Source organism: Molothrus ater, chromosome 1 (assembly GCF_012460135.2).
Source record: "Molothrus ater isolate BHLD 08-10-18 breed brown headed cowbird chromosome 1, BPBGC_Mater_1.1, whole genome shotgun sequence".
Classification (NCBI taxonomy): Eukaryota; Metazoa; Chordata; class Aves; order Passeriformes; family Icteridae; genus Molothrus; species Molothrus ater.
Genome location: NC_050478.2, coordinates 13,665,267 through 13,681,510, shown reverse-complemented (window position 1 = coordinate 13,681,510; position 16,244 = coordinate 13,665,267). Strand labels below are relative to the sequence as shown.

General features: G+C 38.7%; 1 protein-coding gene across 3 annotated transcripts in view; it reads left to right on the top strand.

Moving 5' to 3' along the window:
* CCNY (cyclin Y) overlaps nt 1-16,244 on the top strand; it is a 121,003-nt gene that overhangs the window by 79,749 nt on the left and 25,010 nt on the right. For all 3 annotated transcript variants that reach the window (XM_036401002.2, XM_054514384.1, XM_036401009.2), the window contains 2 exons: nt 10,269-10,369; nt 13,379-13,414. In XM_036401002.2, the coding sequence (XP_036256895.1) occupies nt 10,269-10,369; nt 13,379-13,414 (137 nt within the window). The remainder of the gene's footprint in view (nt 1-10,268; nt 10,370-13,378; nt 13,415-16,244) is intronic.

Genomic DNA, 16,244 nt, shown 5'->3' with positions numbered 1-16,244 from the left:
TTGGTATGATTTTTTTAATTACTACAGAAGCTCTTGAAACTTTAGATTACATTTGTATCTGAGTTTGCATTGGCAGAGAACTAAAGCATTAGATTTTACACAGTTGTTCTAAGTGTTGATGCAAGGTAAATGTGAATTGACATGTGCTACATGCTGAGTACGAAGATGGGGCTTTGATATGCTTATGTACCCTGGGCATTTTTCAATTTTGTTCTCTTCTGTTTGAATCCAATTCACAGTGAAGCTGAGAGCAAATACCCTGTAGCCTGCTTTGGGTACAGGAGCAGGTTCTTCGCCTCAGTTAGCATTGTTTGTACTGCTGAAGCACCTGGAACCAGTGTGGTTCCAAGTGTGTGAAGCCTTGTGCTGAAATATGTGGAGTCATGCTTCAGTGAAATTGAGAAGGGGAAGAACTAATTTTCTACCAAATGCTGTTTGCCTTTAAGGTGAATGGGGAGAAGCTCTCAAGTTTTTCTCTATTTCATCTTTATGACACTACAGCTGCTGAAATAGATATGGTTTATACCCACTTAATCTCTTTGTGCTGAAGTTGACACTTGTCTAGCTCCAGATAAACTGGATCAGGGCACAAATGCAGGTGGACTCAGCTGAATGCTAAAGTGGAGCTCCTAATTGTGATTCACTCCAGGGCTCACACCTGCAGAAAGGGAGGGAGCCATGAGGGCAGGAATGAATTGCTGTGTGGGGTGAGAGGGCAGGACTGCTGCACTTTTTTGATAGAATTGGTTGGTGTTGAGTATTTCTGAAACTACTGCATGGTCAAAGTAAACTGAGATTTTCAGTTTCCCAAAAGTTAAGATTCGGAGAAGTCATGGGATACTGTGCGGCTTACAAGACCCTTAAAGCTGCCCTCACTAGCTTAGCAGATGTTCTTGGTCCTCATCTTCTATTCCCCTATAAAGCATTCCCATTTTTTATAGTGCATGTGAGGGTAGTTTGCAGAGCAGTTGTCTTGTTATAAAATTACTTGCAAAGCCGGTGTACTGGGTTCCTGTAAACTTTATAATGTGTACTCAGTACCAACCATTTCATATGTAAAAATTGTGTTGTGAGTTCTGATTCCTCCAGCAGAATAACAAAGATGACTATTACAGATGCTGCTGGAAGCATCCTAGTGCAAACTCTGGTTCAAGTGTTTTTAGATTAAGCTGGACATACCACAAAAAAGAGAAGGGCGATCATGTCACTGAGGAGTTGTGTTGTTGGGAGCTCAGTGTAGCAGCATATGCAGTTGATGTGCCAAGTGCTCTACCTCTTCTTAATTTGTTTTGTTTTTCCCCTCACAAGTACCATTCAAAATATTGGCTGAGGTTGCAGTTGTGTAAACTTCCCTCAGTGGTTTACTGCTACCTTAAGTCTTTGTGCTTATAAAGTACTTCTGAATTACAAAGCTAAAAATAACCTTTATGAGGCTGGAGTCCTTACCATGTCTGTGTCTTTACAGGTCAGTTAAGCTTTTTAGGCAATACTCATAGATAAAAAGTGTATTTTCAAACATGTCCTGTAATACTTGAAGTTGTACATTCAGCACATCTGTAATTATTCATTCAGCACCTCCTAAGTCTTCAGTGTGTTAAACCTGATGTACAAACTGGGTGATCATTTTTGAAGGGGTAGCTGTGACTTGTTACTGGAAACTATGTTTAGATTTTCAGACTGCAGGGAACCATCATGGTTTTTCTGGACCACCTTGTTGGAAGAAATTGAAGGAATTAGATTTAACAGTTGTGTGTGACAAATGATCGTTTCTATTTACATGGTACAATGGTTTATGATGTACTCTGTAGATTGATCAATTCTTTTCCACTGTTTCTCAGTGTGTGCTAATAGGAGTTATTGCTGCTCATCTGTTTCCCTGTTGATGTGAAGTGCTGGGTCCCCACATCTTCTCTGGAGGAAACATTTCAGAGGACAAATTCTGTAGTGTTATTGTCTTTTTTTTAAAAGGACTCCTCACCATTTTGTAGCACTTTTTTATTTTGTGGTTTTTCAATGATGTCATCTTTTTTGTTGTTGTTTTTCATGCTTATTCTCTTTTTGTGATAAATAACCAAGATGAGCAACAAAGAATTTTTATCTTTTTTGCAGTATCTGCATAACTGGTTATTTTTCAGGCAGAATTGGATTTCTCCCAAGTGATATGGGGGGCTGGTTAGAAAGAGAAGTGTCAAGAAAAGCTGGGTGGTGTTTTTTTAACTGCTTGCCAAATTCTGTGTAGTAACAGATGAGAATAGTAATTTATACAAGTGTAGTTTTGAAATACTACTTATGAAAAAAAAATAGTATTGACTCTTCCTCATTTAAAAATGGACTTTCTTAGCATCATCACACCACTGTTCTTTTCCTTTCTCACTTGCTTTTGTTTGTAGGATATTTTATTTGCCTGAATAGTTTCCTGTGATCCCCAAACACAAATGGTGGGCTCCTGCTTTGATTTGTTACACTTTGTCAAGAGCTGAGAGCTGCCATGTTTCAGATTCACCTTGTCAGTAGGTGTGATGGAAGAAGCCAGCAGCTGCTCTTTTTTTTTTTTGGGGTGGAGAAAGAATGAAAGGAGGGAGTGACAGAATGCTATGGAGGAGCTGCCATCTCTCAGTCTTTCCACAGAGCCCAGGGAGACACATGACAGGCTGGGAATGATGCTGGAAGTTCCCTACCTCCCATGTACCTGACCTGTTTGCTTTCTTCCAGCCTGTTTTAATTCCTAAGCAGTTGCAGCAGACTCTGTTTCTCTTTCCTTTCTCTTTCCTTCTCTTCCTGCCTGCACTGGCAGTCACTGTTTTTTATTATTTTATGGGGTTTTTTTATGCTGCCTTGGTGTGCACATGTCTTTTCATCTGCTTAGTCAAGCTGCTGAGAGGGATAAAGATGCAGACTGAGATTAGGGGTGTTTCCTTTGTCAGAGAAGAGAGATTGCATCAGTGTCTCTGCCTGTACAAGGAAAGCAAGCAGGAAGACAGACATGTTTTGTGTTTTTAGAGGAGGTGGTGGAGAAAGAGTGAATCTTTTATTATTGTTGCAGTAGGTAGTTCTTTTTTTACTGTGTTTTTTGTAAAGGAAAGGAGCAGGGTGAGGGGAGAAAAAAGATTTTTCACTTTCAAGTTTTTCTAGAAATGTTCCTTTTCAGACAAGGAGAAAATGCTTTGTTAGCCCAAGTAATTACTTCTCTTCTAGGTGACAGACACTCTTAAAATGAAGCTGTTTATGAGCAGTTTATATCCCTTATGAGCAAATAAGGGCTATTTTTCACATAGGTTTCTGTAGGAAGATAAAGGGTAGGAAAAGGGAAAGAAAATAAAAGGAAATCATGTCTCACTTTGGCATATTTTTTATTCTAGAGACTCCTTGCCAGCCTTGTATCTGCATCATCCTTTCATCATTGTCTTTTTTGGGGATCTGGACATGGCTTCTGCTGCTACCTGGCAACTGGATGTTAAATTCCAGCAACCTAATACTATTTTTATCATTCCAAGTAGAAAGTTAACATCTATGTATAGACCACAATTTTTTTTTGTCATCTTGGGGAAAAGTTACTGGGCAACCCTCCTGTCACAGCCCTGGTCTTTTTAAGTGACCCTGTAGTGATTCACATCAGGGGAAGCTTCTCCCCAGGCACAGTACTGGGGACTTGCAGAGAACAGTTGGGTCTTTTGCTCTACATGTTGAGGCAAGAACAATATCCATGAGCCTTTTTGCCTGCTTCCTATGTAGCTCCCAAATGTTCTTGTCAGATTGAATAAAGAGGCTGCTCTGCTTCTCTGTTGTAAAACTACTGGACATGGGACTGATAATCAAACACTCTCAACTAGTGATTAATGGGTAAATAAGATCCATGCTGAAATGGGAATATAGTCTGAAAAGTAGTTTAATCTGTGAAAGCAAAGCACAACATAAACCATGAAATGTTGTTTTCAAGTGGACTACCTGAGGCTGGCTGTTGTAAAGGCTTATAATTGCTGTCCAAATTCTTCAAGATATTTAAATTGATGTTCCTTACTTGAAGAGAAGAACAAAATAAACTGAGAGATAGATTAGAGACTTCTCAGGTGCTCTTGAAGTTCTCCTAGAGATTGCTTAATGTGGCCTTTACTCCTCTCCATTGCACAGTCACACAAAAAGCAGGTCTGGAGGGGGCCTTTATAGGCCACCTGGTCCATTTAGCAGATTTTCTACACTGATGCCATTCCTAATAGATGCAGCTTAAGATTCTTTCCAGGCATCTAGTAAGTTAAAATTAACAGGCTTTTTTTAATGGCTTACCTAAATTTACTGTTTGAAATGTGTTTTTCTAAAGTCTTCTAGTTAGCTTCTTTTCCTGTCTTCTAGGGTGAAGAATTTTACTTCTCCTGTCAGCCTCAAAGCACTAGGTTATGTGAAGTGATAAACTTTTTAATGGGGAGAAACAAAAGCTAACTTTGGAGTTAGAATGAGAACATGCAGGACAGCTCTTTTACAAGGAGCTGTGTAATACTTGCTTTGCTGGGGATGTAATAAAGTCCTTCTGAAATTGCACAACAGTAGCAATTACACGCTTTGTAAATATAAGCCTTTGAGCTGATTCTAACAGTCAAGGAAATATTTAATCTTTCATGTTTGTAAAGCAGGGTGCTTTATCAGTGGTTAAATAGGGCCTGCATGTGCTGCAGAGGAGTTTACTGGTGGTTGCTGAGCCCCTCAGGAGCTCAGTGGTCTGCTGACATCATTTTCTATAGCTGACACGAGTAAGGACGAGCTTTGAGAGCCCAGAACTTGCAAGTACAGATCTAGTCTAAGCTAGGCTGGTTTTGGACATTATAAAACATTGCTGAAACATCAGCTGAGGACACAATTGAATCATGAGGAGCAAGGGGTATTACTTAAGAGTAGTTGGACTGGATTTTTTTTTTAAATTGTACTTGTTGGCAGAGGAAGATGAACATACAATGGTGCAGTTTCCTTTTACTTTTGTTCTGGTGAATGCACCAAAAGTAGACAATTTTGCTGTATTGGCATTATGCAAGATGAAAATAAGTGCAGAGCCATGCAGAGAATTGTGTTGCATGGTTTGCTTGATTTGGGAAGTAATTTGTTGACCTGTAAAATCATGTTTCTTCTGTGAAAAATGTTGTCAAAACAAAATCATGTCCTGAAGCAACAGAAGATCCTCAAGATAGGAACCTCCCTTTTCCAAGTCAGAAGCAGTCCTGGTATTTTTGCTTACTGTTGTAATTTGGCTTTATGTGCACTTTCATGTGCCAGTTTTGCCTTTTAGCATCTTGGCCAGCCTCTACTGCCTGGAAGCTAATGGGCATGTCTGCACAGACAGGTGCAAGCAAGCCTCAGTTTTTCCAGGGGGAAAGGATTATTTAATAGGGCCTTTTAAAATCATGCACCAACTTACACCTGGTTTGCAGAAAGCAGAGAAACTACTGTCATTATGTAGTACAGAAGCTCCAAATTGTCTTGTAATGGACAAGTGCAAAAGAACACTGGAAAAGGCTGAAGCTGCTTTGGCAAACTGGAAGCTGACTGGCTGAGGGCCAGCGCTGGTACAAAAGCTGTATAACTTCATTAGGGGAGTGTTGTGCCCAAACAAATGAATCCTGCTGAGCATCAGGGCAGAGAGCCACCCTAGTGCTGCTGAAGAGGCCAGAGCTGGCCCTTCAGGTCAATTCTGAGTGTGGGTTTTGGGCCGTGTCCACCATCCATTCGATGTTTCTACACAAAACCCCTCTGAAGTGCCTATTTTAACAAAAGAAATAGTAACATTTCTTCTTTGCTCACAAACTTAGATTTAATTTCTAAGTCATGCTTCCTGAGAGAGATTAACTCCTTTGTTCATTCTCATTGTGAAAGAGTTAGGAATTCATTGTGATCCCTTTCAAAGCAGGTACCTAGAAGCAATTCTGCAGTGTTTGTATGATTTTGATGGCAAACCAAACCATTAGATTTCTGATAAAATGTTTTTATGTAAACTTCAAGTAAAAACCTATAGTTCAAATATCTTAAAACACTCAGGATCTGGAAGGTTGGAAAGTGTCAGGATGAAGCTGGAAGAAAATAAAGTGGTGATATTTGCTTAGTACTTTCTGTGCAAAGGAAAAACAACTGCTAGTCTCAAGAGCTAGGAGCACCTGCATTATTGGAAACTGAATCTTGATCTGTTAGGGCTTTTTCTGTAACACAGTCAAAGACTTAACAAGTTAAAAAGCAGAGTTTTCTGTTCTATATCTTTTCCTGTTAAGAAATTCCACAAAACACCTATTTCATATTCATTGTGAATAAGGACTGTCAGCATTTCCTAGTGGATGTCTTAGTTCAAATGAGGAAAATAGCAACTGCTTCTGGAGTAAAGAGCTACAAAGCCTCTCCACCAAATGTTAAAAGATTGGTCCAGAATTCATCTCAAGAGCTTGTTCAGTCTGGTTTCTTGTCTAGAAGCAGAAGCCTGTGTCTAAGCTATTCCTGGCCTATGTTTGTTTTATCTCTTCTTTACCACTTTCAGTGATGGAGATTCTATCACTGCTCAAGTTATTTGAAGTATCCCTGCTATTAGAAAAAGGTGATGGCTTGGGTGTTTCTACCATTGCCTCTTCTCACACTTTGATGTACAGTCTTAATTTTCCATAGTTTAACATAAAGCTACTCGTTCTTATCCCATCTACAAGGGCCATGGAGAACAACATCCTCTTCTTTGTAACTCCCTTCAACATGAATAAAGGCCATTATTTTTGCTCTGTTCCTGGAGAAAACCTTTCCAGCCTGCCAGCTGTCCCTTGTAAATCAGGTTTTTCAAATCTGACTGATGTTGCTTCTCCATCCTCCAGACTCTCTGAAATAATTTATTCTTGAAATACAATGTCAAAAACTGGACGTAAAATTCCAGAAGCAGAGTGGATGGGTGCTCTACTCTGTTGTATACATGGTAACTCTATCAATTCTATTGATGTATTGCATTTTTTAAAGAAAAAAGTCCTCTACAGGTTAATGTCAGCTGCAAATTCAATAATAAATACTTTGGTACTGTGATCCAAGTTTTTGGTCAGTATTTTATGTGGAGTTGACTGGTACCTCTGTGGAATGTCCCTTACTTCAACCTTCAAATTTCAAGTGTTCCCTAGCTGACCAGAATGTAACTTTCCAAGTAGTTTCTATCTGCCATGTTTTCCTTGGTTTGCCCTTTGGGAATTTTATGTGAGATGAAGTTGGAAGTCTTGCTGAAGTTGAGAGGCATGGCATCTAAGGAGTATCTTGGCTACAGCAATAGTACTGTAGCTACTGAAAATACATATCAAGTGAGTCCCACTTCATATCAGTGAGTGCTTTGAATTAGTAAATATTTGTAATAGCAGAGGTTGTCAAGGCTTCACACGTGTCCTATGCTCATTTTTACATATGAAGATTTGCAAAAGGAGGTGTCCCAGTCTGTCCTTTTCCCTGTGCCAGCCTTATGGTGGGATAGAACCATAGAAGGATCTCATTAGATGATTTGGCTAATTTCTCCAAAAGTTCTATAGTTGTTCTCAGCTCTTTTGTTTTTTTTTTTTCTTAATTGGAGTCTCTCTGACATGTCTAAATGGGAGTATTTTTGTGTTGAGCTGTGATGGATTTGAAATACAAAGGTGTGAAGCTCCTGTACAATTTTGGTCATGGACCTATCCCGTTGCAATGGCCACAGAAGGGAGTTTGTCTGTAGGACAGTACTGAATGCTGAGCTGATGCTCAGTAACCCCTTTTGTCCTGTGCAAGGATGGAGAAGGTTCCTGTGCAGCATTTTATGGGGGCTCTGAAAAGTCTGTTTGACTGAACTGTGGGACTTCAGATATCTCCCAGCTTAGTCAAGATGGAATATGAAACTGAGGGTGTTTTCCAGCAATTTGAAAGGGCAGAAAATCTGCTACCTGCTACATCATATGGCTGCAGCTGGACATCAGAGTAGGAGCTGGGGATGCTGATCTCCTGACAGGTCAGTTATTCACATGGCACAGGTGTGTGTATATTTACCCAAGGGTGTATAATTTATAATTGGCTTTATAATTGGCACCATTCTTCTGACTAGGAGAGGGACTTCTTCCTGCCAAGTTGTTGTGAACAGAAAGTGAGGCATGAGACACCACATATTTTCCTGAGGTGTGAAAAGTTCCAAGCCTAAACAAGTGTGATGTGGGCTGAAAATCCAAGAAGAATTCTGTGATGTGCTAGTTTCAGAAATAAGGTGCATTGCCCTAATTATTGGTGTGTGTCAAATGTTAGAGTGCTGTTTACATAGGAAAATTTAAATCTGATAGTGGTGTTGCTATGTAGTTTTCTGTTTTTTGATTGTGTTTGCCTTGAATGAATCCAGTATATTTATCTAAAATTTTATCTAAACCTTTAAAGCGTGTTGTCACTTGTTATGCAGAAAGAAAACTTTCCATGTGTTTTTTTTCTAACAATGCTGAGATGTGTGTACATCACCTTTTTTTCTCCAGCCACTAGAGTCTCTTTTTTCTTGTTTTTAAGTAGCTTTGCCTTTATCATGCTTGTGCAAGGTACTCAACAGACTAATGCAGACATTTAAACTCAACTGTGGTAGAATAAGAGCTATGAATCACCAGTCCCCTAGTAATTCTCTCTGTGTGCATCAATGCTAGATAATAAATTTTATGGTATTAATATTCACAGTACTCCTAGTTTTTCTCTTTCTTGCCTAACATACAATAGCTTGCAAGGTAGATGGATTGTCAGCTTTCAAAGTATTACAAAGTACCTTTCCAAAGTCCTGAAGGATTTTTGAAAAGGGGTGTTTTTCATTTTCTTGGTACACTTTTTTGCTTCCAAGAAAAGCAGTTCAGCCAACAATTTTATTGGTCAAGTGAAGGACCTTGATAGATTTTGTTGGTAAGCTTTCAGGTAACTTGAACATAATGTTTCTACAGTTGTGGCAGCTTCAGAAAATGTTGGGGTTTTTTTCAATTAACAGGAGACTGTGTGGTTTTTCACTCATAGCTGTGAAGTACAGAAATATGACTTAGCTGTGTGTAGGTTTTACCAGGAGTCTGTCTGGGTAGTGAATGCTGTTAAGAAGTCAGCTGCCTATGGAAAGTGGAGCACTGGTGAGCTGATGGATGCTGGCACTTGTAATAATATCTGTTTTGGAAAGTGGGCAGGGGAAGATGTACTGAGGTAGGAGTCACAGGACTGTATCCTGGATTCTCAGTTCTCTGAGCTGGGAAATACCTGTGAATTCTGCTGATGAGATTGATATTGGTCCCTCCACTGAAACACTGGAAACTACATTAATTGTAAGATGAATTAAAATTTCCATGTTGATATGCAAACTGAATTTTAAACTAATTCTGTTGTGAGTTAAGTGTGTAATTTGACTGATCTTCACTTTGCTGACATAGGTTCTTGGTCAAGTTATTTGCTAGTGTAGACGGAATAAGCAAAGAAAGAATCAAAGAGGATTAAGAACTGAGAGCACTATGAGCTGATGTGATTGAAACTGTTCTCTTTAGCCTGGTGGAGTCCTGGCTACTCTAAACAGCTGATGGAGAAGCTCTCAGCAAAAAATATTTAGAAATAGAGTTCTCAAATGCCAGTTTTTTGGCTTAATTTTCCAGTGTTTTTCTATGGTAGTGCAGGAAAAGGATTGAAATGTATTGAAAACCTTTTTTGTTAAGATATGGGGGTTTTTTCATTTGCTTATACTCTTCTGTTCTTTGATCAGTTTTCTTCTGTTCTTATAGCAATCTATTATTGATAAATTATTTTTAATGAATTCTCCTTATTAATTTTGTAGTTCTACTGTAAAGACCTCTTTCCCTTCATTTTGTTAGGAGCTTTTTTAGGGTTTTAAATTTTTTTTCTGCAAGCATGGTTTTATATCTGTTGCTAAACTAGTCTTCATTGCTAACACAATTTCTTTTTCACTCTTCCATTTACTCTTTTGGAATGAGGACAAAAATATAGGTCTTATTCATCTTTGCTTTCCAAGTGTATGTGTGTATTTGAGTAAGCCTGCATAAAAATTTTTGCATGGTTTTGGGGAAGGAGGGACACGGGATTTGGGACTTGAAAGCATTAGCAAGTCTCAGGCAGGGGTTTTTGTGACTTTTGCACTGTTAATTATTTCTCAACTTTCTGAACCACTTCCAAACGTGATCACATTACTGTGTGCATCATTGTGAGAGACAGAAATTTGTCGTTTTAAAATTCTTACATTTCCTCTAAAAAATGCTTTGCTATTACATAATTGCCATTGTTCTTTTGCATGTTTTTCATAGCATCCTCCTGGGCAGTTGAGAAGGAAGTACAGTTCCTGCTCCACTATTTTCCTGGATGACAGCACGGTCAGTCAACCAAACCTCAAGTATACCATCAAATGGTGGGTTTTACTATTTATTTGTTTTTGGAAGCACTTGCATTTTATGTGTGTATTTATGTATATATATTTCTGAACCACTACTAAGCAAGCTTCAAAGGCTTTCGTTTTTGAAGTAGTAAATTTATTTCATCAGTCATGCTTGAGAGTTACTGGGGGATGTCTCAGATGAGCATTTTAAGTTTCACTGCTGCCTTTTTACTTTTGGAGAGAAATGAAGTTGATATTTGTAGAGTATTGTTCTTTCCATTTTGTACAGTAAGGGGAAAATAGAGACCAAATGCTGGGGCATTTTGTGCTCTTTGTTAATGGTTGCTGATAGCCTCTCTTGAGTTGGCTGTAGGTTGGTTACCTTGGTGTACACAAATGCAAAAATTTATTAAGACAGTGTCTCTGCTGCAGAGGTGTTAGATGAGAGACACATCTATTTAGACTAACACATCCAAAGGAGTTTGTAATGTGGTCACTTAGACAGTCCTTAATTTTTCTGTTAAAGGAAAAAAGAGAGGAGAGGAGAAAGGTTTTGTAGTTAAACTGATGCCTGATTCCTCGTCAGCTCTTTCTGCCTGGAATATAGTCTTGCTTTTCTTCAGGTTTCTGTCACTAGTAACTTAAAAATAGTCCTGATTAACACTTGAAAGGTCTTCCGTTTCTGAGGTGTTTGGGCTTTTTTCCTCCTTGAATCTCATACTCTTCTGCTCTAAAATCCTTTGTATGCAGAATAAGTGCGGCCTTTTGGGGTTTTGGGTGTCTTCTTGCATTAGACCTGCTATGGCTCATGGGAAGAAGAGATGGGTTCAGGTGCAGCAGCCAAGAAGCATTTTCAGACACAGAAGGACGAGCTGGTAGTGAGGAAAAGGGTGGATTGTCTGGGAGAGACTCAGGTGCGTTGAGGGGAGCAGAAGGGCTGGAAGAGCCCGTGCTGGGATGGGGCAGGGGTCGTGCAGGGCTCAGGCCAGGCTGCCAGCATGGGGAGGGTTGGAAGCTGCAAGGGCTCAGAGGGCTTGAAAAGAGTCTACAGAGGGTGAGAAACTGAACTCTGGCACACAAAGTCTCTGCATCTTCTGTCCCAGCTGCACATTGGGCAGGTTGAAGGGTGAGGAGACAGTAGGATTATTGCTTTTGTAGGACAACTTCATTTTTTTCCCCCACACCTTGCATTCTCTACAGGAAAATTACTGTTGCACATAGATAAATCTAAGAGGGAGGCATTTTGCTCATCTCTTCTAGGTCATGTTAAGCACTGGTGTGTTTAAAATATTACTGTATCCACTGCAGCATCTGCAGCAGTCAGGGTGACTGGGGTAGGGTGATGGAAAGCTCCATAATCATCATTTCAGCACTCTTAGTGCCAGCTGAACCAGTGTATGAAAGGTAGAATGAAACTTGGGTGAGTTACTGTCTTGCAGCCCTGAGAGACTTTCAGATTCTGATACAGATTTCTAAGTAGTCAATATTTTCTAAACTTAGTTTAACATTTTGTTACAAAGGCAACCATATGGGCACCAAGCAGAGCTGTGCACATAGTTTCTTTCATCTGCTTTCATTAAGTGAACTGGAGCTGCAAGTGTGTTCCTAGGGGCATAATTTAAAATTAAATTTTCGGATTAATTCATTTTGCGAATATCTTTCTGTCGAATCAAATTCATTCATAAATGTGGGCTTTTCTTGTGTTGAGTAACAGCTGTGATCTTTAAATTCTGTGGTATACCCTATCTCTTGAGTCCTTAAATATGTGTTTGTAGAAAAAAGCCAAATTTAGAAAGCATGATCTAAGAACTTCTACTACAGGTAGGTAAAAGCTCATAAAAATTTAGTAAACTATATTTTCTTTTAATGATAAAAATGTTTTCTACTGTATGGCTGTTCAAAAAAAACCACAATCAAACCTGAAATAGTTTAAAATTCTGCTAGTGTTTTAGCTCAAACGTATTCTTTTCCTAACATGCAGTATCTCAGTTTTCATGTAAAGATTCTGAATAAAATCAGAGAGCATCTACTTGACTCTGAAAGGTGTTTTAAGGAAAAAAGGGGCAATTTTCCATCAGTGTAAGACATAAGTATCTTACGGTGAATCACTGATGAAACAAACTGTCCACAAAGAGAATCAGTGAATTCCCTCCTCCATCTTCTTTCCCCTTTAGCTTAGGTTGGTTTTATGCTGCTGCAGTAAGTAGGGAGAGTGCTGGCTCAGCTTCATTCTTCAATAAAAATATATTGTGAGTAAAGCATGAGCTGGGAGTTGGAAACTGTAGGATAATAAGAATCCATGTTTTAATTTTGTTCCATCTCATGAGAACAAAATGAGATCAGTTAGTTGTGTATGTAATCAAAATCTTAACTCTCCGTGAATATAAGGACACTTTTTGTCTGTGTGCAGAATATAAACAGGGGTGCTTGGGTGTGTGGTTGAGAGTAGGGGAAATGCATAATGCAGTTAGTTATTCAGGGAGTTGTCTTTCCTGAGTTAAAATAAGTAACTTGATGCCATAAAACTGTAGGAGTGGTATTTGAGTCTGCTCTTTGAGCAGCTATATAAAGACAGACACAAGCAATGGGTTTAAATATACAATCATAAGCCAATGGTGATATAAACATCTTGTGTTAACCTGGCAGCAAAACTAAAAGAGAATGTCCAATGCCTGTGGTGCTTTGTCTTCAGCCTTGGAAGTCAGTAGGGGTTTAACCATTGGGTTTAGTGGAACAGGGCATTAAATGCAAAGCATGTGCAACTTGATACATGAAGTAAGAAGATAATATAAATATGATGATAATATGAAGTAAATTACTTAATTACTAGTAAAAAGGATGTAGTTGAAATGTACAAAACAAATATTATTAAATTGTCTGTTTACAGCAATTTTCCTGATATCTAAGAGCCAACAAAAGAAAATTGGCTGTTGACCGTATACTGTTTGTCATGCTTTGTGCTAGGCTTGAAATTTGCATGCAATATGACAGAAAATATAATATGGCAGTCCTGAGATATTAACTCTGTATTTTTCTTTACAGTGTAGCTCTTGCAATATATTACCACATCAAAAACAGGTATGTGAATAGTGGAATCTTGTACTGAAAATATCTTTTTATTGAAACAAGTGAACTGCTCAAACCCTGAAAAATCCATGCTTTATTTCTTTCAAGATGTTTTTGGATACTCGTTTTCTTAACTTACAGGCTAGCAATAAGAAACACATGCATTTTATATAGGTATTATTTCACATAGAAAAATTAAAATTGGAGGATTAGGTACTGTAAAAAGTGGAACTACAGCTCAACATTGAAAAGTTGTGATGATTTAGTGTTTGATTTTATATGCATTGAGCACTTCTGCATTGTTGTATATGTTGCTTTTACATGTAGAGAAATCTGAATAATATCTTTCAGTTTTGTATTTTTAGCTGCACCTTTGTAAAGTTAACGGTGTATGTCAGAGATCAGTTAGGATTTTGAAATAAAACCCATGAATTATACAGTAAGAGTGGCATTGTGAATAGATGTCATTCAAGATGCCTCAGAAAAAGAGCAGGTCCTGGCTTATCTCTCCTGGTGTAGTATGTTTTAGATCTCTGCTCAGTCAAGTTGATTGAAATTGAATAGAAAAAAGGTTCTCTAAAAAGTGACTTGGCACATACATGAGTTTTCTTCATGTTGAATTGTGTTTTTGTATCTTAAATTCCCTGTCCTCATGATACGTCACAGTATCCTAAAATAATATTTCCTGACATTTCTAAGGAGAGGTTGTATAAATAATTCAAGTTACTTTTGTGTCCATGGTTTTTCAATTGGCCTTTTCAGAGAACTTGGCTTAGATCTTGATTTATCAAGCCACTTAGATGTTTTTTCTTCTGCACTATCAGAAGTCCAACTAGAACAAAAGGAATTACTCATGAGTTTAAAGTTCAGCTGGTACGTCATTCAGGACCATGGTTCAGGTCACTGGAACCCATCACACTTCTTGAAACAAGGCTGACATCCCAAGAGAAACCTTTACATGTGCACAAGGGCAGAAGGGCTTAGGGCTTGATTCCCTCTGAAAGCTCTTAGAAGACTTCTGAGACATCAGTGGGCCTTGGACTGAAACATGACAGTATATAAAGCAAAAGTTGGAGTGAAATCTTCTCTTGAACTTTTAATCTCATTTACCAGGAAATAAGGCATGAGTGGTCATGCTTGGATTATTTGTTTATCCATCTGTGGTTCCTTTCCCCTCTTTTTTCCATGGTCCCTGGATTAGTTTGGTTAGCTAGTCAGTTTTTGCTGTGCTTGAAAAAATTACAGAGATCTCAAAGATAATTAGACTCCAAAGTTTTGTGGAAATCAATTATTAAGTGTTCTCCTAAGTACCATGGCAGCTGAGTAAAAGGCTTGAGAGAATTGGGCACATTAGAGACTGCAAGAGGTAAGAAACCTCAGTAAGAATTCTCAAGTGAGCAGGAAGAACCCAGAGCCAGGGGCATCCAGAGCCACAGTGTGCCAGATGTGGCCATCTATGGTGATTGCCATGGAGCTGATCCCTCTCTGCAGGAAATTATGCCCATTTGTTGGCTTGCAGAGCCTGATGCAAATGTGACCTACAGCTGGTAGACAGAGAGACCAGACCTTTATAAAATAAAGAGTACTGTGTCAGCATCTTGAAAACAAATGCATTCTGACTGTTACTTTCTTGGGAAAGTTGCTATCTGTCCTTTCACTTTTGGGATGGAGAGGTGATTGATTCAGCAAACTGCTTGCTGCTGCTTTCCCTGGCATGTGCCTGGGGTGGGGAGGAGCTGTGCCTGCACTTGGGACAGTCCCAGCAGTGATGCTGGAGCCAGGCTCATGTGTGTCAGTTAGAAACTCGGGAATGAGGGATGTGAAACAACTGTTTGGTCTTGGGTTCGCTCTGATTTGGGAATGGTGGGACAATGTGATAACAGCACTCAGTTGTGCTTGCTGCTGAAACAGCAAGAGCAAAACATATGTTCTGTTTCCTGCTGTTATAGGAGAAAAGGAAGTTGTTGACGTATATGGGAGATTGTGGTTCATTAAGGGGGATGGGGAGTATGAAACCACTGTGACTCTTTGACTCAAGGTTCATTTTGACAGAAAATGAGTCAAGCATCTCCTTTTCCAGAGAATAATTCATTTTAGACAGTATTTAGTTGGTCCTGTTCTCCTGTATAGGAGACTTAAGCCAAAATTACTTCCTAATGTTTCAAACCCTCACCAGTCTAATTTTTTTGAGAAGCTATGCATGAAATATAATATTTCTTCACATGTTTCTCACATTTCATTTGATTGTAGCATTCTAGTTATCATTCCTCCCTTTCCCAGTGTCTTCTATCATGGTTATACTGATCAGTTTTCTTAATGTTTTTTTGTCTTAGCTACTCAACAGGTAATTAAAAAACTATGCCCATCTTGTTTTTGAAGGAATGCACAAGCATTGGTGAATTTGCTAAAGAAATAAAATAAACCCCAGCAAATTGACCATAAAGAATGCTTGAGTAATCACTAGATGGTCCATTTTTGAAAGAGTGCAATGTGAGTTGCAATGAAGACAAAAACCTCTCAAGTTTTTTTAAATAGATTTTTGAGGACAGTCAGGTGTGACTTCATAGCATACAGCAGCTACAACCTGAAGAAATAAAACCGGAAATTATTTACATTGTGAAGTGCCATAGTTTACTGTAGCACGCCAATCATTTCAGGGAGACTACTTCTGCATTAACATACTGGTTTTTTAGGTAGGGTTAAGAGTCTGGCCTAGACTCCTTGCTGATGGGAATTTTCTAGTAATTACCCCAGTCACCTCAGTCCAGGATTTGGTTTTATTTAATTTTTCATTTTGTTGTTTTGTTTTGTTGGTTGTTGGTTTTAATTTAGATGTTCTGTT